The 24,458-nt window shown below is 40.1% G+C and overlaps 1 protein-coding gene and 1 pseudogene across 1 annotated transcript in view; both read right to left on the bottom strand.

The window, feature by feature from the left end:
• Luzp4 (leucine zipper protein 4) overlaps positions 1 to 23,607 on the bottom strand; it is a 40,876-nt gene extending 17,269 nt beyond the window's left edge. Inside the window, exons 1-4 of the mRNA NM_001408923.1 lie at positions 23,423 to 23,607; positions 6,976 to 7,101; positions 6,185 to 6,264; positions 232 to 2,504 (exon numbers count right to left, since the gene is read on the bottom strand). Coding sequence (NP_001395852.1) covers positions 232 to 2,504; positions 6,185 to 6,264; positions 6,976 to 7,101; positions 23,423 to 23,441 — 2,498 coding nt within the window. The 5' untranslated portion in view covers positions 23,442 to 23,607. The remainder of the gene's footprint in view (positions 1 to 231; positions 2,505 to 6,184; positions 6,265 to 6,975; positions 7,102 to 23,422) is intronic.
• On the bottom strand, positions 9,080 to 12,247 carry LOC134484101 (heterogeneous nuclear ribonucleoprotein A3-like; annotated as a pseudogene).
• Positions 23,608 to 24,458: the final 851 nt, after the last annotated feature.

Genomic DNA, 24,458 nt, shown 5'->3' with positions numbered 1-24,458 from the left:
TGGGGTGGGAGGGGTGGGAACATCCTTGTGGAGATGGGGGGTATGGGATGTGGAACCCTTTGGCAGTAGAGGGGAATAAAATCTGGAGTGCAAAAACAAACAAACAAACAAACAAACAAACAAACAAACAAGACAGCAAAAAAAGACACAGAAATAGAAAGCATGCTTAAATATTTCTATATCATTCAAAACATTGTACTAACATTGATAAAGTACTAATTTTGTTTCTACCTGTCAGTTTCAGACTCAGATTCTGGTGGTGATGCATCCCATGCTCCAATTCTTCCTCTTCGACCATGGTATCTTTCTTCTTGATTATGAACCACCCATGACAGGTTGCTACCAGCTCTCCATGAGCGGTCATAACGATCTCTCCGTGACTGGTTGTTCTGAGCTCTCCGTGACTGGTTGTTCTGAGCTCTCCGTGACTGGTTGTTCCGAGCTCTCCGTGACTGGCTGTTCCGAGCTCTCCGTGATGGGTTGTTCCGATCTCTCAGTGATGGGTTGTTCCGATCTCTCAGTGACGGGTTGTTCTGATCTCTCAGTGACGGGTTGTTTCGATCTCTCAGTGACTGGTTGTTCCGATCTCTCAGTGACAGGTTGTTCCGATCTCTCAGTGACAGGTTGTTATGAGCTCTCCATGACTGGTTACTATGAGCTCTCTGTGACTGGTTGTTTCGATCTCTCTGTGACTGGTTGTTATGAGCTCTCCATGATTGGGTGTTACGATCTCTCAGTGTTTGGTTGTTACGAGCTCTCCATGACTGGTAGTTTTGAGCATGGCCATGATAAGCTCTCCCTGAGTGGTCATGATGAGATCTGTTATCATGGTTGTGATGAGCTAGCACTGTGTGGTTATCATGAGCTCTCCCTCTGTGGGCTCGATTATCTCTCTCTGTGTGGTCATGATGAGCTGTCCCTGAGTGTCTAGGAAAAGCTCTCTCTGTATGGCTAAGATGAAACCTATTTGAGTGGCCATGGTGAAACCTACCTGCATGGTCATAATTTGGTCTACCTGAGTGGTTATGAAGTGGTCTAACTGAGAGGTTACGGTGTGGTCTATCTGAGTGGTCATGATTTGGTCTATTTGAGTGGTCATGATATGGTCTTACTGAGAGGTCATGATTTGGTCTACCTGAGTGCTCAGGGTGTGATCCTCCTGGGTGATCATGAGGTGGTCTAGCTGAGTGGTCATTAGGTGGTCTACCTAAGTAGTCATGATGTGGTCTATCTGAGTGGTTATGATGTACTCTAACTGAGAGGTCATGATGTGGTCTATCTGAGTGGTCATGGTGTGCTCTACCTGAGTTGTCATGAGGTAGTCTACCTGAGTGGTCATGAGGTGATCTACCTGAGTGGTCATGAGGTGGTCTACCTGAGTTGTCATGATGTGGTCTACCTGAGTTGTCATGATGTGGTATACCTGAGTTGTCATGAGGTAGTCTACCTGAGTGGTCATGATGTGGTCTATCTGAGTGGTCATGAGGTGATCTACCTGAGTGGTCATGAGGTAGTCTACCTGAGTTGTCATGATGTGGTCTACCTGAGTTGTCATGAGGTGGTCTACCTAAGTAGTTATGAGGTGGTCTACCTGAGTGGTCATGAGGTGGTCTACCTGAGTGGTCATGAGGTGGTCTACCTGAGTTGTCATGAGGTGGTCTACCTTCATTAAGTGGCCTACCTGAGTGGTCATGAGGTGGTCTACCTAAGTAGTCATGAAGTGGTCTACCTGAGAGGTCATGAGGTTGTCTACTTGAGAAGTCATGATGTGGTCTACCTGAGAGGTCATGATGTGGTCTAACTGAGAGGTCATGATGTGGTCTAACTGAGAGGTCATGATGTGATCTAACTGAGAGGTCATGATGCAGTCTATCCGAGAAGTCATGATGTGGTCTAACTGAGAGGTCATGGTGTAGTCCATTTGAATTGTCATGTTGTGGTCTAACTGAGTGGTCATGGTGTGGTCCATTTGAATTGTCGTGTTGTAGTCTAACTGAGTGGTCATGGTGTACTCCATTTGAATTGTCATGTTGTGGTCTAACTGAGTGGTCATGTTGTGGTCTAACTGAATTCAGGTCATGGTGAGATCCATCTGAGTGGTCATGTTGTGGTCTAACTGAGAGGTCATGTTGTGGTCTAACTGAGAGGTCATGGTGTGGTCTAACTGAGTGGTCATGTTGTGGTCCAACTGAGAGGTCATGGTGTGGTCTAACTGAGTGGTCATGTTGTGGTCCAACTGAGAGGTTATGATGTGGTCTATCTGTATGGTTATCAGTTCTACCTGAGTAGACATGAGATCTATCTGAGCGAACAGGAGGTCTCCTGAATCGGCTATGTGACCTTCTGGAGTAGTGGTCATGAGATCTGCTAACATGGTGGTCATTAGATTGGGAGAGGCCATGAAGTCTCCTGAAGAAAAATTGGTTTCTTTGTAGTTGTAACTGTCTCTCTTCTGATTGGTTTCCATTCCTTCTTGTTCGATGGTCTCTGCTGACTTGTCTTAACTGCAAAGGATCCCAGTTATAGATTATAAATGAGACAGTCTATGATTTGATTAAGGGATATGGATATTTCTCAAAACCCTTCCTTCACTTCTTCCTTCTTTCATCCATTCCTCCCCTCCCTTCCTTTTTTTTTTGAGAGATCTTCATTATACTGTTTAGGTCAGCTTGATACTTTTGACTCTCATGAAAATTGGAATTATAGGCTTGTGCCAACCACATCAGCTTCTCAAGACTACTTCTATCAGTGATTTTCACCTAGAATGACACTATACCTACTTTTTATGTACTAGTTTATAGAACTAACCTATAGACCTAAGTCTGATGTACCATGTCACTTTCACAAGGATAATTATATGCATGTAACATAAAAATATGGTAAATTAGCTGTCTTGTGAATTTTACCAATGAAACAAACCATGACTTCCTAATTGAGGAGAGAGAGATATTGGGAGGGGGTGGTGTTACAGAATTGTTTGACAGTCAGTAACTCACACTACATACATGTCCAATTGTGAACTTGAACTTCTAACCTCCTGCTTCAACTTCTTCAATGCTAGGATTAAGGATACTTGCTACTACATATGATACTATATGATAATGATGATTAAACCTAGGGCTTCATGCATGCTAGTCAAGTACTCTACCAACTGAGCTACATCTACATTTAATAATGTTTTGTAACAAGTCCTTAAGATCAAAGGAAAACATTCCAAATTATTTGACAATTTCCCTTTCCAGTCATCATTAAAATTTACATTTGAATACAAATACTTAATTCTTTTTTTCAAATACTTAATTCTAAGGAGAAAAACTGAGTGGAAAAGGAATGGTATAAAGGTAGCAAAGAGTTGGCTTTCAAATAAATGGATCTGGTAATAACTCTTAAATCAAAAAGGCAGTAAGGTAAGCCACTCAAAAGGAAACAGTAGAAACTTTGACAAATGTCTGATATCCATAAGAGTAAATGAATAACATCATATGGACAGTGCTAAGAAAGCTAGCTTTATACTAGTATATGTTGCCTAGCAAGCAAAACTTCCCCTATATTTAACATTACCATGACCTGCTACAACACTGCTAAACAGTCAAAGTAACTGATATTAGGAGGAAGGTACTAGCACAAAGAATATTATAAGCACATACCTTGAATACAATTATAATCATACTTATGTAAGGAATATTTCCAGGGCTGAGATTGTAGCTCAGGTGTACAGTGCATACTCAGCATGACCAAGGCTATAGTTCCCATGAGAAATTATTTACATCAATATAGGTGCTATAAGATTTATAAACTTAAGAAAAGAAATACTCATTTTCTTTTAAGAGTGAAAAATTATTGTGTGTTTATTCATCTATGATATGTGTGGGTGTGTATGCCGTGGTGTGCATGCAGAATTCAGAAGTCAACTTTGCATGAACCTACATTTTCCATCCACTTCTACCAGGATCCCAGAGATCCAAATGAATTGGCTAAGCTTGTGGGTCAAGAACATTTACCATTTTCAAACCTATCAAAAATTATATATAGTCAGGGTATAATAGCTCATGCCTATAATCCCAGTGCTGTGGGATTGCCTTAGTGCTACCAGAACTTGGTTTGCATGCATGGACCACTATCCCCACTTTTGATTTCTTTACTTTTTTCAATGATTTCTGGTATGAAACCCTTGAATGTTTGAAAACTATTTGCAATGATAGATGATTTCAATTTCAATATACTTTATAATATTTTTAGTTGGGTATATCTTGGACTACAGTAAAAGGAAACACATGTTTTTCTTTCTAAACTTATCAATTGTACTCTAAACCTTGGGCTGAGGATACAGTTTAATTGGTAGAGTCCTTGTCTATAATACATATCTCCCTGGGCTGGAACCTCTGCACTCCATAAAACTAGGGGTAGTGGTACAGTGTCTGCAATTCCAGCAGATGGAAAGGAGAGAATCTGGAGTTAATGTCATCCATACACAGGAAGTGCAAGACCAGCTTGGCCTCCATGAGACATTGCAAACAAAGACAAAAATCAAGAGAGCCTTTAAGGAGCACGCATGTTGCTCAGTGGTAGAACACTTGCTTAGCACGTTTAAAGCCCTGGTTCCAATTCATGAAAATAAACAAAACAAAGAAAGAAAGAAAAATCGAAACCTAAACCAAACCAAATGAAAAGCAGCAACACAAATTTCATCCTACAAGATCTAGACCACGTTCCATCAACCTCTCAATTCTTCCAAATAGAAGGAAAATATTTCATCTCTGCAACACAGAATGCAGACTGTGCTTAAAATTGTAACTTGTTCTTTGCCAAAATAATGTTCCCAGAATCACCAGTGTGTGTGTGTGTGTGTGTGTGTGTGTGTGTGTGTGAGAGAGAGAGAAAGAGAGAGAGAGAGAGAGAGAGAGAGAGAGAGAGAGAGAGAGAGAGAGAGTGAGTGTGCACATTTACTTATGAGCTTCAAGGAGGTCAAGTGGGGGTGTCATCAGGTTTCCTGCTTTTACTTTTGAAATTATTTGGAAGATAGGGTCTCTTACAGTACTTGAAGCCAGGTCATAGCTAGTCACACCCTATCTCCAGTCCTACAACACTGGGATTACAGATGCATCCTTGACCAAGCTTTGCTTTTTGTTTGGGTTCCAGGTCCTCATTCTTTTGTTGCAAGTGATCTTACCCAGTAAGCAATTTTCCTGTTTAACCACTGTTTATCACTAAATGCTCATATCATGGCTTAAGGATAACTAGTTCTCATTGATAAGCTGAACAACTGATACCTTTCAAAATTTTGCCCCATGACCCATTTACCCAAACAAGTTAAATGTAAAGGGCAATACAATTTTTCCCCCGGGGTGGGTTCTGGAGTGTGTTTCACATCCTATTTCAATTATTTCATTTTTCTTTATTTATGTGTGTGTGTGTGTGTGTGTGTGTGTGTGTGTGTGTGTGTGTGTGCGCGCGCGCGCCTGTGTGTGATTATGTGAGTTTAGGCCATGTGTGTGTGGGTGCTCACAGAACCTAGAGGAGGGATTAAAGCCCTTGAATCTGAAGTTATAGGACATTGGGTGTTGGGAACTGAATTTGGGTCGTCTGGAAAAGCAGCAAGGGCTCTTAACCACTAATATATCTCTCTAGTCCTGATTTCTGGTACATCCAATTCATTTTTAAGGGTAGTAAACTATTTTCACACTATAGCTTAAGATAAAAATTTATGAGGACAAAAACAGAATAATTATTTATGATGAATGACAATCACCTACTATCTATTTTTTGCACTTTATAAATTCAAAATTCCTGATGATTAACATAAAAGATGTTCATTGAAATAGTTGTAGAGGCCTGCTTCCCTGCTGCCATACACTGCCCACCCCATGATGATCATGGACTCTAACCCTCTGGAACCATAGGGTTTGGTAAACTCGTTTGTTTATAAATTGCCTCGATCATGGTGTTTTGTTATATAGAAAAGTAATTATGATACCTAACATACAACACATGCTTTTAGTTTCAGCACTCTGGAAGACTGAGGCAGGAGGAAGATCAGAAGTTCCTTGCCAGCCTCAGCTACACAGTAAATAATATACTACCTTATTCTATATAGCTTTTTGCAAGACCTTGTCCTCAAACAAATGAACACATGCATCTTAAAAAGACCTATGTTATATTTCAGACTCAATTTCTGTTAACTTACCAGATGAATTAGAGGATGATTTGCTGGATATCTTTGTCTGAAAAAATTACCATTTCTTCCCCTACTGCCACGTCTGTGTCCTGCATATTATTTGACAAAAATTATTTTTCCATATTTGCATTAGTGAATTTAGAATCTTTCAGAAACAGTTTTTCAATGCTAGGCCTTGTTTCGGAAAACATATCGTATTTCATCACTCTGCCAGTGTCTGCTTGTCTCACCGAGTACTATACAACAGTGTTTGCCCGTCCTATCTATACTCAGCACTTCAAAGGGGCAATTTTCAGTTTACACAGTATTCAAGATTTGGTTGTATATGGCACTAAACTTGAGACCTATCTAGAATTAATATAAAGACTATGCCAACATAAAAATTATATTAAAATATGTTCACTGTCCCAAGCAATGCTGTTAGGGTTTAAGATATTTTTCACATTTGACATCATTCCCTTCACCCAATGACATTTCTTTCTAACAAAATGTCTTTGCTATAGTGCTTAGGCTATTGATCATGCACTTAACATTCCTGTATTGCCTCCCAGAAGTGGAGCAGCCAGGCTAATTGAAAACAATTACCTCCATTGTTAATTTCTCACTCTGCTCTCCATTAGAAAAGCAGCTCTTATCAATTAAACATTTCTTTCATCTGAACTGGAATAAACTCTTACCAACCTTGTACAAGTCCGTGTCTGAAAAAAATGAAGCATGTAACACAATATAACGTTAGAACAGTGCAAGTTCTAAAATCTGCATGTTCCTTTATACCACACGTGCTGTTTAATGTACTTTACCTCTGCTCTGCGGACACCTAGGAGTAACTGCTTGCCCTCTGGAGCTTTGTGACTGTGCGCCACTCTCCACATTGTGTTCTTCTTCCGTGTTAGTGGTTTCTAGATGTCTAAGCTGTCTAATTTCATCTGCACCAGATTATAGGAAAAAGTAAAGAAACTGAAAAGTCAAATGACAATAATGCCTTCTTAGCCACCAATCTACATCATAATTCATCAAATTAAAGAATATATATAGAACTGTTAACCCTTAAAGAGTCCTAACACAATATAGTTATAGGAATAATAATTTGTGATTGTAATAAATTTGGAAATCCATAGCAAAAGCAAACAATATAGAGCTTTTAAGGTCCCCCTGTCTGTCTGTCTGTCTGTCTGTCTGTCTCTTTCATACACACACACACACACACACACACACACACACACACACACACACGCACACACAGGTGCGTCAGAAGAACATGTTAGATCTCTTCTCCTGGAGCTGGAGCTGGAGTTATAGGCAGGTATTAAGCACCCTGCTTAGATGTAGGAACTGAACTCCAGTCCTCTGAAAGAACAAACACTCTTATAAAACCAGTTAAACCTTTTTTTCAAAAATGAATTCTTTTAGAATTTCGTAGATCTATTTTGATCATATTCACCCTACTCCTCCCAGATCTACCTTCCCTTCCTTACCCACTCGACTGTGAGTCCTCCTATTTTTAAAACTCATTAAGTCCAATCTGTGTTGCCTATATACCCTTGGACATGCAGCGATCCACCGGAGTGTGGGTAACATGCTAGCCACCACACCCTTAAAGAAAACTGACTCTCTCTCCATCCAAGCAGCTATCAGTTGCCAAGAGAAATTGCCCACCTCTCCTCAACATGCCAGGAGTTTGTTTGGCCTGAGGTACTGGGCATTCTGGCACTACCGTTTCTCCAGCTTCATGAGATTTGGCAAGTTATTGTAAAGTATTTAACAGTTTCCACACTTATTTTAAATTCAAATAAGCATTGTTCATTTATTTGGTCAATTGACAATGATCCTGTCCTAGGCATCCCTACAACACAGAAAATTTCAAGAATCACCAAATGAATTCAGCAATATTCAGCAATTCTACAGGTTATAGAATCAACTAGGACATTTCAGTAGCTTTTCTATACACAAACAATAAACCTACAGATAATAAATGTCTTGTATATGTACATTATGCAATATTACTCTGCTGTGAAGAAAAATGAAATCATGAAAACTTTGAAGGCCAATGGCTGAAGATTTAAAGAAAGATCATTTTGAGTGAAGTAACTCAGACTCAGAAAGATCAGTGGTGCATATTGTCCCTCTCTCTTCTGAGGTTCCTAGCTCTAAATATTCAGATATGAGTATATATCCTAGAGTAACTACAGAAAGTAGGAAAGAAAAAGTCACCCTTGCTGGGGTGGGAGCGTAGGGGAGCTACAGAGAGGCGGCTCTAGTATATAAATAATCTGGTCAGGCAAATACATAAGAGACCTCTAATTACCCAAAAGTGAGTGAGATAAATATAGAAGGGGTACAATAACAGTAAAGATGTTTAGGAAAGGCATGAGGAATAACTTGAATCTATCTATGTAAAGAAACACTTATAACACATACAATTCTATAGACAAATGCACATATATAATTTAAATGACAAATTTTCATCTCTGCTGAAAATGCTTCTTACAAGAGCCAAAGGCAACCTAACAAACTCACCAATGCCCACCAAGACATGCCCTTTTTTGAGTTATTTGTCAGGGTTGTTCAGGAGACTTCTAAACATTACAAGCCATTTCTATTGCCCCTTAATGCAACTCAGAGTGAAAGGTAAGTTCATATTGGTGAAGAGACCATGCACATCAGATGCTGGGTCCAGAGACCTCTGAGCTGAAACTGACCTAAAAGCATCCTCCCTGAGGCCTAGCACTCATGGTACCATAAGGACATCCAAGTTCCTAATGAATAGAAGCAACCAACAGTCCTACCCACTTATGATACCTAAAACCCACACCAATCAGCATGGCGTGGTAACTCTAAGAGTATAGTTTTAGTACCAATCCTTGCAGTAACTGACTGCTCTTTAATCAGACTTAAAGACTCACTCAACAAGTGGGAAATTGTGCCTGGTACTTTATTTTTTTTGAACAGTTAAAAATTCCTTAATTTTTTATTCCTGGTACCACTACAATTTACAGGGCAATAAACCTGATGTAATGAAAAGAAAAAGAAAAAGAAAAAGCTACAACAGATAAAAGACCTCAGGAATGTACATCTAATCTCCACTACAGTGCATTAGTCAATGGCTGCACTTTTGCAAACTGTGGTTATAACAGTCCTGAACAAGAAGAGCTTCCTGTTTAAGCTGCAGTAACTTCTCTGACTAGGGATCATCGTTCCTTCTGTGGCAGATTTTTACAGTTCCTCTAATGCATTTAGGACAACTGTCTCAAAGTAACCTGCAGCTTTCCTGACAACTCCTTGCTCTCTCTCCTGCTAAGAACTGTAGCCATTTGTTTGTTTTATTTTAAAACCTTCTGCTACCATAGCCACCACTTCCACCTCCAGATCCATAGCCACCACCACAGGGACTGCCTGAGCTTCTTCCACCAAAACTGCCCCCTTCGTGGGTCCACAATTAGATTGTTGCTGTCCACTATAATTTCCAAAGTCATTATAGTTCCCACCACCACCATAGTTACCTCCACCAAAATTTCCTCCTTCATTGTAACCATCATATCCTCCTCCTCCACCACCATATCCACCACCTTGGTTTACATATCCTGGTCCACCACCTCCATAACCTCCTCTACTACTGTAACCAGGACCACCACCATAGTTGCTACCATCACATCCAAATCCATGATATCCACCATCACCACCTCCATAACTGCCTCTGCTGCCAACCTCCACCACCATAGCGTCTTCTTCCACCAAAGTTTCCTCCATGACCAAAATTTCCTCTGCCACTACCAAAGTTTCCTCCATGTCTCATAAAGTCGCCAGATCCTCCTCCACGACCTCTCTGTGACCCAGCAGACGGCATCTCTTGTTTAGAAAGGGCCTTTCTCACTTCACAATTATGCCCATTAATAGTGTGGTACTTCTGAACAACAATTTTATCAACTGTGTCATGATCATCAAAAGTCAAAAAAGCAAATCCTCTCTTTTTCCCACTCTGCCTGTCTTCCACAACTTCTATGGTTTTAATATTGCCATAACTTTTCAAAGTAGTCTCTCAGATTATATTCTTCTGTATCCTCTTTAATACCACCAACAAAAATCTTCTTCACCATTAAATGGGCACCAGGCTTTACAGAATCCTCTCTAGAAATAGCTCTCTTTGGTTCCACCACATGCCCATCAACCTTGTGTGGCCGAGCACACATTGCAGCATCCACCTCTTCCACACAAGAGTAGTCACAAAACCAAAGCCTCTGGAACGTTCTGTTTGAGGATCTCTCATTACCACACAGTCTGTAAGTGTGTCCCATTTCTCAAAAATGTTCTCTTAAGCTATCATCTGTGGTTTCAAAGCTTAGACCACCAATAAACAGCTTCCTCCGCTGCTCTGGTTCCTTTGGATCATGGCCCTCCATTTTGAGACCGGACTCGCCTCTTCCAATAATATATGCCTGGTACTTTAAATCTAGCCAAATACCAACGTCTAATGAAGCCATGGATCATGAAGAAGAATCTACGACTACTATATTACTTAATCAGACTAATCTCTAATTTCTTTTTAAATGTTTCTTTTTATAATCCCCAGATAAATACGATCCATATCAAGAAAAATTCTCTTTGTAAAAGATTGAGACAATTACAGAAAACTAAAAGTAATCCAAAGATTTGTGGATTCTAGTCTAATGCATTAATACACCAATAAAACAGAGAGCATACTTGAATATTAAGCAATATCAGGGAAGAGAAAGATGAAAGATTTTTAAGAGTCAGAGGAATAGTGAGTTTGTTGTCATAATATATCTGCCCAGAATGCCAGAAGCTAAACTCTGTCTGCTTATGCGAGAACTGAACAAGAATGTCGACAACGGACATGTTAATGTGGACAGTGAACACTCAAGGGGACTCAACACTACATAAAGAGCTTCAGGCAACTGAAGAACACTGAGAGGAAGAGAAATTCTCTTTTCCAGGGAAGAGCACAATTTGTTTATCACAAAGCAAACTTCAACATAGAAGAAATATTAAAAATACTTCTCATGTTGTATTTATATTTTAGGAATGCACATTAACACATATACATACACATGATGGGTGGTTTGTGACAATTCAATGAGTAAAGAGGACAATATATTTGAAAATAGCAAAGAGGGGTAATATGGTAGGTTTGGGGAGAAAAAAGGGAAGGGAGAAATAGTGTAATGATATTATATCAAACATTAAGTAAAGGTACACAGAAAAATAGTAATGTAAAGTAAACAAATGTAAAAACTACATTGCTGGATGAGCCTGCATTACTATGTACTGTCTCAGCACTTGGAAGGCTGAGGCAGGGGCTTCCTTCCAGGCTAGCCAGGCTGCAGAGTGTGTTTTAGGTCAGCCTCATCTGCACATAAATAACCTATCTCAAAAAGAAAAATAAATCCAGCAATATTTAAACTGAATTGTTATGAAAATGATTATTAAAAGTGATATATATGTTCCCATATTAGAAAGGTGTAATGAAACCAAAAAGAAACATTTTAAATTGCTTCATGAAAATATATCAAATATTTTAACAGTGACAGCCCTTTAAATTTATAAAATAATTTATTTTCTAGATCCTTTTAGCTAGACAACAAACTAGAAGCGGGAGGGGAATACTTCTGTTTCTTACACGTTCTGTTGGAGGACATTTGTCACAGTTGGTAAACACTTGCCAGGCAAGATTTAGGACCTGAACTGGATCACCACAGTTCTGGCAACCTTCCCCTTTGTGAGGACCTGTGTGATAGTTTAGTGGGTAAATACATTTCTTGCCATGCCTGACCACTTATATTAGATTCTTGGGACCTCCATGTTGAAAGGAGAAGAGCAGCTACTGCAAGTTGATCTCTGATCACTATATGTACACCGCAGCATGTCACAAGCCCTGAACCCACACAAAGGAAACTAATAGGAACCTTAAAAGGTTTCAGCCATAGGGTAAATACATTGTAGACTACTAGGATAGAAAAAGACAGGAGAATCCCTGAGACTCACTGGATAGTCAACCTAGCCTAATCAATAAACTGCAAGTCTCAGGGAGAAGCTTCTTCTTCTTCTTTTTTTTTTTTACCATCCTCTTTTTTTTTTTTATTAACTTGAGTATTTCTTATATACATTTCGAGTGTTATTCCCGGTTTCCGGGCAAACATCCCCTTCCCCCCTCCCCTTCCCTATGGGTGTTCCCCTCCCAACCCTTCCCCCATTGCCGCCCTCCCCTCAACAGTCTAGTTCACTGGGGGTTCAGTCTTAGCAGGACCCAGGGGAGAAGCTTCTTTTAAAAGAAACTGAAACATGTGCATGGCTCCTGGGGAATAACACTCCAGGTTGGCCTCTAGTTTGTTTTCAAACTTTTACAAGAATTCCTACAAATAACAGTTAGTTTGGATGCACACACATGCTCAAATACATGTACAGACAGACCTACAAATGCACATGTATACACGCCCACACACACTAAATTCTGTTAGGAAAAAAGCAAAAGAAAATTTCTCAAGTTACACAGTATTTGATCACAACATTAAATGGGATTGGTATGTGATATTTTTTAAAAAATTGTTTTCTTAAGTGTCTCCATATGGCATGTCAAAAATACTGTATATTATTTGTGCCCCTGGAACAGCACACATTTCAGAGCAGGAAAAAGTAACACAAAGCCCCAATCAATTCTGCCTGGTTTGGTGGCGTACTGTAATAAATTCCAACACTAGAGGGCAGCAAAGACAATAGGAAAATAAGGGGCAGCCTGTGTTATACAGCCCGATACTGTCTGTCTAAAATAGGACATCCAGGATCACAGCTCAAGTCCGGGTGGATCAAGGACCTCCACATAAAATCAAATACACTGAACCTAACAGAAGAGAAAGTTGGGAAGAGCCTCCAACACATGGTTTCAGAGAAAAATTTCCTGAACAGAACACCAGGACTTCATGTTCTAAGAGCAACAAAAATTGAAAAGCTTCTATAAACAGCTGGGGCTGTCCCACAGTCCTCAGACACAAAACCTGCCCGAAGAGATCTTGTCTTCCAGGAGTACTCTCACTCCTAAGCTCATGGCCCAACTTTCTCTCTATTACCTGTCAAAAGACATTACTAGGGCGAGTGCACAGGGCTCAAGAGTCACGGAGTGGCTTGGGGCTGGACATTCTGGTCTCTATCTGTGCAGAGCTGGGGCTGTCCCACAGCCCTCAGACAAAAAAACCTGCCCACAGACAGCTGGTTTGCCTGGAGTACTCTCACTCCAAATATCATAGGTTCACAGGCCCACAGAAGGGACAAGATCCAGTCAGAGGCAGCAAGACCAACGAACATCAGAGACAACCAGATGGAGAGAGGCAAGGGCAAGAACATAAACAACAAAAACAAAGACTACCTGGCATCAAAAGAACCCAGTAATCCCATCACAGCAAATACTGGATATCCCATCACACTGGAAAAGCAAAATTTGGATTTGCAATCACATCTCATGAAGAAAGAGGACTTTAAGTAGTACATAAATAACTCCCTTAAAGAAATACAGGACAACACAGGTAAACAAGTAGAAGCCCTTAAAGAGGAAACACAAAAATCCCTTAAAGAATTACAGGAAAACACAACCAAACAGGCGAAGGAATTGAATAAACCATCCAGGATTTAAAAATAGAAACAGAAACAATAAAGTAATCACGAAGAGAGACAACCCTGGAGATAGAAAACCTAGGAAAGAGATCAGGAGTCACAGATGCAAGCATCACTTACAGAATACAAGAGATGGAAGAGAGAATCTCAGGGGCAGGAGATACCATAGAAAACACTCACACTATAGTCAAAGAAAATGCAAAACGCAAAAAGCTCCTAACCCAAAACATCCAGGAGATCGAGGACACAACAAGAACAACAAGCCTAAGAATATTAGGTATAAAAGAGAAAGAAGATTCCCACCTTAAAGGGCCAGTAAATATCTTAAAAAATTATAGAAGAAAACTTCCCTAAACTAATGAAAGAGATGCACATAAACATACAAGAAGCCTACAGAACTCCACATAAATTGGACCAGAAAAGAAACTCCTCCTGTCACATAGTAGTCAAAACACCAAATGCACAAAACAAAGAACGAATATTAAAAGCAGTAAGGGAAAATGTCAAGTAACATATAAAGGCAGACCTATCAGAATCACACCAGACTTCTCGCCAGAAACTATGAAGGCCAGAAGATCCTGGACTGATGTCATACAGACCCTAAGAGAACACAAATGCCAGCCCAGGTTACTGTATCCTGCAAAACTCTCAATTAACATAGATGGAGAAACCAAGATATTTCATGACAAAACCAAATTTACACAATATCTTTCTACAAATCCAGCCCTACAAAGGATAATAGATGGAAAACTCCAACACGAGCGGAAAATCTACACCCTAGAAAAAGCAAGAAATAATCTTCTTGAAACAAACCCCAAAGAAGATAGCCACGCAAACATAATTCCACCTCTAACAACAAAAATAACAGGAAATAATCACTAATCCTTAATATCTCTTAATATCAATTGACTCAATTCCCCCAATAAAAAGACATAGACTAACAGAAAGGATATGTAAAGGGGACCCAGCATTTTGCTGCCTAGAGGAAAAGCACCTCAGAGACAAAGACAGACACTACCTCAGAGTAAAAGGCTAGAAAACAACTTTCCAAGCAAATGGTCCAAAGAAACAAGCTGGAGTAGCCATCCTAATATCAAATAAAATCGACTTTCAACTAAGAGGCTTCAAAAAAGATGTGGAAGGACACTTCACAGTCATCAAAGAAAAAATCCACTAAGATGAACTCTCAATTCTGAACATCTATGCTCCAGATGCAAGGGTACCTACATTCATAAAAGAAGCCTTAATAAAGCTCAAAGCACACATTACACCTCACCCAATAATACCCCCTGTCACGAATGTACAGATCACAGAAACAGAAACTAAATATAGATACAGTGAAACTAACAGAAGTTTTAAACCAAATGGATTTAACAGATACCTATAGAACATTTCATCCTAAAACAAAAGAAGATCCCTTCTTCTCAGCACCTCAAAAACTGACCGTACCATCGGTCACCAAACAGGTCTCAACATATACAAGAAGACTGAAATAATCTGATGCATCCTATTAGATCACCACAGACTAAGGCTGGTCTTCAATAACAACAAAAATGACAGAAACAACACTTACACATGGAAGCTGAACAACTCTCTAATCAATACTGACTCCGTCAAGGAAGACATAAAGAAATTAAAGACTTTTTAGAATTTAATGACAATGAAGGCACAACATACCCAAACTTATGGGACACAATGAAACAGTGCTAGGAGGAAAACTCATAGCTCTGAGTGCCTGCAAAACAAAACAAAACAAACAAACAAACAAAACTGGAGAAAGTATACACTAGCAGCTTGACAGCACACCTAAAAGCTCTAGAACAAAAAGAAGCAAATACACCCAGGAGGAGTAGAAGGCAGGAAATAATCAAACTCAGAGCTGAAATCAACCAAGTAGAAACAAAAAGGACTATACAAAGAATCAACAAAACCAGGAGCTGGTTCTTTGAGATAATCAACAAGATAGATAAACCCTTAGCCAGACTAACCAGAGGGCACAGAGAGTGTATTCAAATTAACAAAATCAGAAATGAAAAGGGAGACTTAACACCAAAATCTGAGGAAATTAAAGAAAATAATGAGATCCTACTACAAATCCTATAATCACGAAAACTGGAAAATCTGGATGAAAAGGACAATTTTCTAGACAGATACCAGGTACCAAAGTTAAATCAGGATCAGATAAACCATTAACAACCCCATAACTCCTAAAGAGATAGAAGCAGTTGTTAAAAGTCTCCCGACCAAAATAAAACAAAACAAACAAACAAACAAAAACCAAACAAAACAAAAACAACAACAACAACAAAAAACCGCCCAGTACCACATGGGTTTAGTGCAGAATTCTATGATGACCTAATACCAATAATGTCCAAACTATTTCACAAAATAGCAACAGAAGGAACACTACCCAATTCCTTCTATGAAGCCACAATTACGCTTATACCTAAACCACACAAAGACACAACAAAGAGAACTTCAGACCAATTTCCCTTATGAATACTGATTCAAAATTACTCAATAAAATACTTGCAAACCAAATCTAAGAATACATCAAAATGATCATTCATCATGATCAGGTAGACTTCATGATCAAGGATGCAGGATGGTTGTTCAATATGTGGAAATTTTGTCAATGTAATCCACTATATAAACAAACTGAGAAAAAAACTCCACACGATCATCTAATTAGAGGCTGAGAAAACATTTGACAAAATTCAACACTCCTTCATGATAAAAGTCCTGGAAAGATCAGGAATTCAAGGCCCACACCTAATCACAGTACAAGCAATATACAGCAAACCAGTAGCCAACATCAAACTAAATGGAGAGAAACTTGAAGCAATCCCACTAAAATCAGGGACTAGACAAGGTTGCCCACTTTCTCCCTACCTAGTCAATATAGTACTTGGAGTCCCAGACAGATGAATTAGACAATAAAAAGAGGTCAAAGGGATAAGAATTGGAAAGGAAGAAGTCAAAATATCACCATTTGAAGATTATATGATAATATACTTAAGTGACCCCAGAAATTCCACCAGAGCACTCCTACAGCTGATAAACAACTTCAGCAAAGTGGCTGGATATAAAATTAACTCAAACAAATCATTCACCTCTGTCTACTCAAAGGATAAATAGGGTGAGATAGAAATTATGGAAATGATAACCTTTGCAATAGCCACAAATAATATAAAATACCTCAGTATGACTCTAACCCAATAAGTGAAAGATCTGTATCACAAGATATTCAAGTCTCGGCTATTAGCCCAAATGCTTGAATTACCCTAGATGCACAGAACACATGAAACTCAAGAAGGATGACCAAAATGCAAATGCTTCACTCCTTTTTTAATAGGGGAACAAGAATACCCTTGGCAGGGAATAGGGAGGCAAAGATTAAAACAGAGACAGAAGGAACACCCATTCAGAGCCTGCCCCACATGTGGCCCATACATATACAGCCACCTAATTAGACAAGATGGATGAAGCAAAGAAGTGCAGGCCGACAGGAACCGGATGTAGATCTCTCCTGAGAGACACAGCCAGAATACAGCAAATTCAGGGGCGAATGCCAGCAGCAAACCACTGAACTGAGAATAGGACCCCCGTTGAAGGAATCAGAGAAAGGATTGGAAGAGCTTGAAGGGGCTTGAGACCCCATATGAACAACAATAACAACCAACCAGAGCTTCCAGGGACTAAGCCACTACCCAAAGACTATACATGGACTGACCCTGGACTCTGACCTCATAGGTAGCAATGAATATCCTAGTAAGAGCACCAGTGGAAAGGAAGCCCTGGGTCCTGCCAAGACTGAACCCCCAGTGAACGTGATTGTTGGGGGGAGGGTGGTAATGAGGGGAGGATGGGGAGGGGAACAGCCATATAGAAGGGGAGGGGGAAGGGTTGGGGGATGTTGGACCGGAAACTGGGAAGGGGAATAACAATCGAAATGCAAGTAAGAAATTCTCAAGTTAATAAAGATTAAAAAAAAAACAAAAAAACCCACCCACCCACACACACACACACACACAGAAATTCAAGTCTCCAAAGAAATAGAAGAAGATCTCAGAAAATGGAAAGATCTCCCATGCTCATGGATTGTCAGAATTAATATTGTAAAAATGGCCATTTTGCCAAAAGCAATCTATAGATTCAATGCAATCTCCATCAAAATTTCAAATTAATTCTTCATAGAAATACAAAAAGCAATTTGCAAATTCATGTGGAGTAACAAAAAATGCAGGATAGTGAAAACTATCCTCAACATTAAAAGAATTTCTCAGGTAATCACCATCCCAGACCTCAAGCTGTATTACAGAGCAATAATGATAAAAAGTGTATTGTATTTGTACAGAGACAGGCAGGTAGATCAATGGAATAGAATTCAAGACCCAGAAATGAACCACCCAGTGGAAAACAGACAGCATTTTCAACAAGTGGTGCTGGTTCAACTAGAGGTCTGCATGTAGAACAATGCAAATTGACCTTTTCTTATCTCCTTGTACACACTCAAGTACAAGTGGTTCAAAGACCTCCACATAAAACAAGATACACTGAAATTAATAGAAGAGAATATTGGGAAGAGCCTTGAACACATAGGCACAGGGGAAAAAATTTCCTGAACAAAACACCAATGGCTTATGCTCTAAGATCAAGCATCAACAAATGGGACCTCATAAAACTGCAAAGTTCTGCAAGGCAAAGGACACTGTCATTAGGACAAAATGGCAACCAACAGATTGGGAAAAGTTCTTTACACATCCTACATCCAATAGAGGGCTAATATATATTAATACATCAAATATTAATCTAATATATACAAAGAACTCAAGGAGTTAGACTCCAGAGAGCCAAATAACCCTATTAAAATGTACCAAGCTAAACAAAGAATTCTCAGCTGAGGATATCGAATGGCTGAGAAGTACCTAAAGAAATGTTCAACATCTTTAGTCATCAGGGAAATGCAAATCAAAACAACCCTGAGATTCCGCCTCACACCAGTAGAATGACTAAGATCCACTCACAAGTGAATATATACCACGTATGTCTTTTGTGTTGAGACCAGGTATCACTTTGCATCTCAGATTTAACTCAAACTCATATAAACCTGCTTCACCTGCTCTACTCCTCTGGCTACAGGGTGAGCCACCATGCTCAGTCTTCTGTGAAGAGCCTGGATAAAGTCTGTGGATTCTTGCGTATTAAACTGAGGGTCTAATGAATATAAAGTTCAGGCATCTATCACTATGCTCCATTATTGAAGGGAGGGGATTATAGACATATACGATTACATTCAATCCAGGCATGTAAAGTACCAACTGAACTACATTTCCAATTCTATGCTCTCCTGTTTTAGACAAGAATGATCCCATAAAAATTTATTGAGATCGCAAGCACAAAAGTCTTAGACTGAGGAATCTGATTTGCATATAAATTCTGTTAATATTTTTATCTTAAGGTGTGATTTTCTGAATAAAGCATTATTCTGTAATTACAAAAAAATTAAAACACATTTTTTTCTACACACTGAATCACAGCTGAGAAAGAATTTCATATCGTGGACAGTCCAAAGAATGTGACAGGGGAGATGGGGGGATAATTCATGAGTCTCTGCTCCAGTGTATAGGAGATACCGGGTGTCATCGCCTGCATGGACAGAGGGGAATTAAGTGACAAGTTCCTCTCACTTTCTGAGATTCAAGCTATACACACTTTCAGAACCCATAAAACAATGGGGATTGTATATATTTGCTTAGTGGCATTCTTAGCTAGACTATTGGATATTTACGAAGAGAGCATTGCTTATATAATATAAGACTGCCAAGTGGTGAATTCATAGTATACACTCCATAAATCCTTGTGTGACTGTGGTTAAGCACATCTGTTAGGTTGTTTTTTAAAGGCAAGAGAATACCACAGAACTTTTAACTAGGGCTCTTTTGCCTTAGTGTCCAACGGATAGATATGGTGAACAGAGAATGATAATATTAAGCATTTTTGCCTCTAATTCCAGTTTTAATTCCAGTTAAGGCAATAACAACACTAACATGGCAGCCCATGAAGTGGCTCTTTCATTCCTTCCTCCTCAGTCAACTTCTCTCCAGGCTAATCTACTTACATATCCCAGATAAAAACATATCTAACCGTTCTTCACAGGACATCATTCATTACTTACATCAAATATTTCCCTCTAATACCAAAGCCATTCTATCTTTCCTAGAAAACCACCTATATTTCACCCCATTATTTAGGACTTTTAAACAATAGAACCTAGGATGTATGTCAGTGGACTAAACTGCATCCACTTTACAACCTGCAAGTTATAAAGGCCTGAATATATAAATAGTAGTCTGAGGATATAAATGCAAGTTGTAAATGTCTAAGGAAAGTATTATAATATCCGAGGATATTAAAGCTTATATAAGGTATAAGGGTCCCAGAAACTGATTTAAGGTATGAGTCTGAAAATATGATTCAAGATATATGAGAAGTCGGGGCTTGGGGATTTAGCTCAGTGGTAGAGCGCTTGCCTAGCAAGCGCAAGGCCCTGGGTTCGGTCCTCAGCTCCGAAAAAAAAAAAGATATATGAGAAGTTGTTTCATATTTCTTCCCCTCACTCTATACCATTGTGTAGGTTCCCAAACTATGACTCTAAGACATGCACCTACTGCCCTTTCTCCAATATGGATTTTCATAGATTACAAACAGTAATAAAACTTTTATCTCTTTTTGTAAACTTAAAACAATTGTTTTAAGTTTCAGGAAATGTACCTAAATCTACCTGTCACAGGTCAAATGGAGTCCAGATAAGTGCTCTTGTCAACACTGTTTCTTCATCTGCCTATTCCTGGGGTTGGGATCTCTCCCTCTTTCCATGACTATCACCCCCTTTCTCTGATCTTGGGACTCTCCTCTCCCAACTACCAGGGCTACATGCTTAAAAGTTTCAAATGTACACCCAAGATAAAAAAAATGTCCCCTAGACTCCTTAAAGTTTACCTTCTGTTCCTAGTAAATGTACTAGCAGATTTCAAATCAAATTACAGACTACTTCAGCAAATTGACAGCCCCAGATTCTCCCTCAGAATCTGCATCTTAGTCAGCTCCAACGTGGCTAGTTCTAGATGGGCCATCTGAACAGATTTGGTTGAGCACTGCACACAATGCCCTAGCCCCAGATGTTTCTACAGAGCCTGGACAGCAACTGCCATAACCTGCCCTTCTAGGCCTTGTCCAATATTACACATTCCTTGGGTCTCTAGGAGTGATGCCCCCAAATCAGCAGGAAATCCGCTAGAAGACTGATGCCCACGTACCCAAAAACTCAATAATAAAACAAAAGTGTGGGAACGAAATGTCCTCTAAGAAGTCCGAGCATTACAAACATAGTACTGACAGGTTTTGCCCTTCTCACTTCCCTCCCGCTTGCCAAGCTATTAGATTACATTTCTAAAGGGAGCCTCCAAGGCCTAGTCACTTGTTTTGAGACAGCCTCATTCCTGAAACTGAACACCACAGTCTACTTATCCAATCACCAAGGGCCACCCATCAAAATTCATTATTTGACTAAATACTGCCTAACCTGTCCAATCTGGATTTAGCAATTAATTCTAACACAAACTCCCTCTTTTCTCCTGAAAACCCCACTTCTGCAGAAACACGTTTACTGTCTTTGTCTGATCCAGAGGCAACCCTCAGATGATTGTCCCTCCACGGTGATAAATCTATTTGTCCTAAAAACTTGGTGTCTGGGTATATTCTGTGCTGATTACAGGGTCCCAGTATGAGGGAGGGTCAACAATTATGAGAAAATGGAAAAGACATGAAAATTACAAAACATTTTTAATGGATTATTTTGGAATACTTAGATATGACACCAAAACATATAACAACAACAACGACGACGACGACAACAACAACAACAACAACAACAACAAAATCCAGAAATTGATCTATCACCATTAAAGGCTGCTAGGCTGGTAAAATTGTTATGCATAAAATAATAACAAAAAACGGAATTTTCTGGAGGAAATATTTCTAAGCTGTATAAAGATCTAAACCCGCAATATATACTATCTCAAAGAACTCAATGATGAAGAGACAGTACGTTTTCATTTTGAACAGTGATATTTTTGTTCTCTAGTCTCCCATACTGATTTCTAGGGTTCTCATGGCGGCCTGATTTACTTGCATATGTCGTTCTCTTAACACATATTTCTAGACTTCCTTCTCCCTATTTACTGAGACATTTTCAAAGTACACATTCCCTGCTACTTCATTCAGTTGCCATATATAAAGACAGCTCCTATTAACACGGTGATCTTCTCTCTCTCTCTCTCTCTCTCTCTCTCACTCTCTCTCTCTCTCTCTCTCTCTCTCTCTCTGCATTTGGAACATGCTTCTCATCTGCATATTCTAAACAGGCATCCACTCTTTACCATTGACCTAGCACACAAGTCTTGCTCTTAAGTTTTCTGTGGTCTTCCATCCCTTTTCTACCTTTCCCTTTAAAACAATGGCTGCTTTCTCCCCCACTGCATCACTGAGAACTTCCCTTCTTCCTCCCTTCCTGTTCCTGAGGTCTCCTGTTACCTACTCACCATCTGCTCTCCTGCCCATACAGCATTATCCTTGTGACAAGAACTTGCTATCATGCCCAAGCAGCCTTCAAACTACCAGGGTCAATCACTCCCCGGCCTCCAAGTTTGAGTAGCTGACACTACTACTGAAGCTACTGTATCACTGTTAAATTTGTCTCCTGACCCGCAAGGATTTGTCCCACCTATGTCCCCTTCATTTTTATTGTTCAGTCTAAGTACAATCCCATTTCCAGCCCTGAGCTCCTACTTGGCTCCACACCATCTTCAAACCTCTATTTCCTATATTATAGATTTTCCTATATTATACCCTGCCCTCCTCCCCACTGTGCCTTATCCTACTTTGGCAATCATCTCTCTGTCCCTTACCTGCTGCATATACTGACTGGAGCTGGCTGACAGAGAGGATGGACTTGGAGGACCACAAAAGAGCAGGAGAAGGGCAAAGGCAGGGGTAAAACAAGTAAAGGGTCCAGGAAAAAAAAGCTGGTGGGGGGAAATTGGGGGGGACATGGTGTGGTACATTGTGGTCAAGGAAGAAATGTCAGGTTAAGAAGCTACTTAGAGTTATTACACCATGCCAAGCTACCAAGCAAATAACCCTGCATATCTTTCTGGCATTTTAATTCGCAGATACCTAGAAAGCTAGCCCTAGGCTCCAGCTATGCGATCCTGTGGTTAGGAACTCAGAAAGCCCCTTGACTTCACTCGAAAATAAGGGCCGTTTTACTCCCTGCCCCTTTCAACAACCATCAATCCCCACGACATTTTAAAGTTTCCCTTCTAGAACTTAGGGATGGACGTGGTAGAGGGGCGCTGGTCCAGAAAGGCTGAAAGCTCCTCCTGGAGTGAGGAACTCGGAGAGGCAGAGTGAGAGTCCTCCCTGGGAAGCTCTACACCACCAGGCGCCATTTTGTGAGACCCGCGCTATGCCGAGGTCTCCCAGTCAACTTCCTTTCTGACCTGGGGGGACCCCGAGGAGGGACAGGGGTCAAACTGCTACTTTCAAATTGGAAAGAACGATTACCTTCATGGTTTGTCATCATGTTGCCACCTCCTGTGGGATTCCCAGCCACCTCAAAGCACAGTGAGCCCCATGCTGAGGTGTCTCTTCCCTGGACTAGTCTGGCGTTCTCAACACGTCCCTAAAGCCATCCTCCAATCACTGTGCTTCCTACACTGTTGCCAAGGCTCAGTGGGTAGAGTTCAGTTTATGCCAGTCCACGCCATGCCTCCAATCACAATGGAGGGGCGGGGAAAGCAGCTATCACATGCCTGCGACTCTGCTCCCGAGGGTTATTTTCACAACTATCAACGGCTGGAAAACGTCTAAGAACCGAATCATGCCACAAGCTTTTCTACCTGCTCCTTAAATGTATTCTCTGTTGCATACTAGGAATATCGTGATCATTACTATTGGGCCTTATATGTCACTGTTCCTTTGATCTGAATTTGTTTTATTTCTTTTAATTTTTAATTTTCAGTTCACAGTTTTGGTTATTTTTGCCTCCGTGTTGCCTGTGACTCAAGTGTGTACCTGATCTTCTACAGTCCAGAAGAGGGCTCGATTCTGTTGGAAGCTGGACATGTACATGGTTGTGAGCCAGGTGCCTGGAATCAATCTGTATTGTCTGGGGAACAGCCCAATGTTATTAATCATTGAACTAATAATCCACCCAGTGTTTTCTTTTCTTGGAGTGTGTGTGTGCATGTGTGTGTGTGTGTGTGTGTGCGCGCGCGTGTGCACTCGTGTGCATACTCATGTGCAGGCACCCAAAAAAGGGCGCATGTGCACACAAGTCCACAGGCACAAGCAAGAGAGCTCACATTCATGTGGATCTCCGAAGTCTGTACTCATTGTCCATTTCCACTATGTGGAATCTAGGTTGTTAGGCAAGTCTCTAGGTGCCTTAACCACTGGCTTGTCTCATTTGTCCAGTGTTGTGTTTTGTTTTGTAATTATATCAAATAGCTCCATATGGTGTCACAATCAGAATAAATAGCATATAACTAAATGCTTCCATCAAGTCGCATAGAATCCAGACTATGGTTTTATAATTGTA

The sequence above is a fragment of the Rattus norvegicus genome, chromosome X (genome assembly GCF_036323735.1).
Source record: "Rattus norvegicus strain BN/NHsdMcwi chromosome X, GRCr8, whole genome shotgun sequence".
Lineage (NCBI taxonomy): Eukaryota > Metazoa > Chordata > Mammalia > Rodentia > Muridae > Rattus > Rattus norvegicus.
The sequence above is the reverse complement of the archived record's forward strand: the minus strand, read 5'-3'. Positions and strand labels throughout refer to the sequence as shown.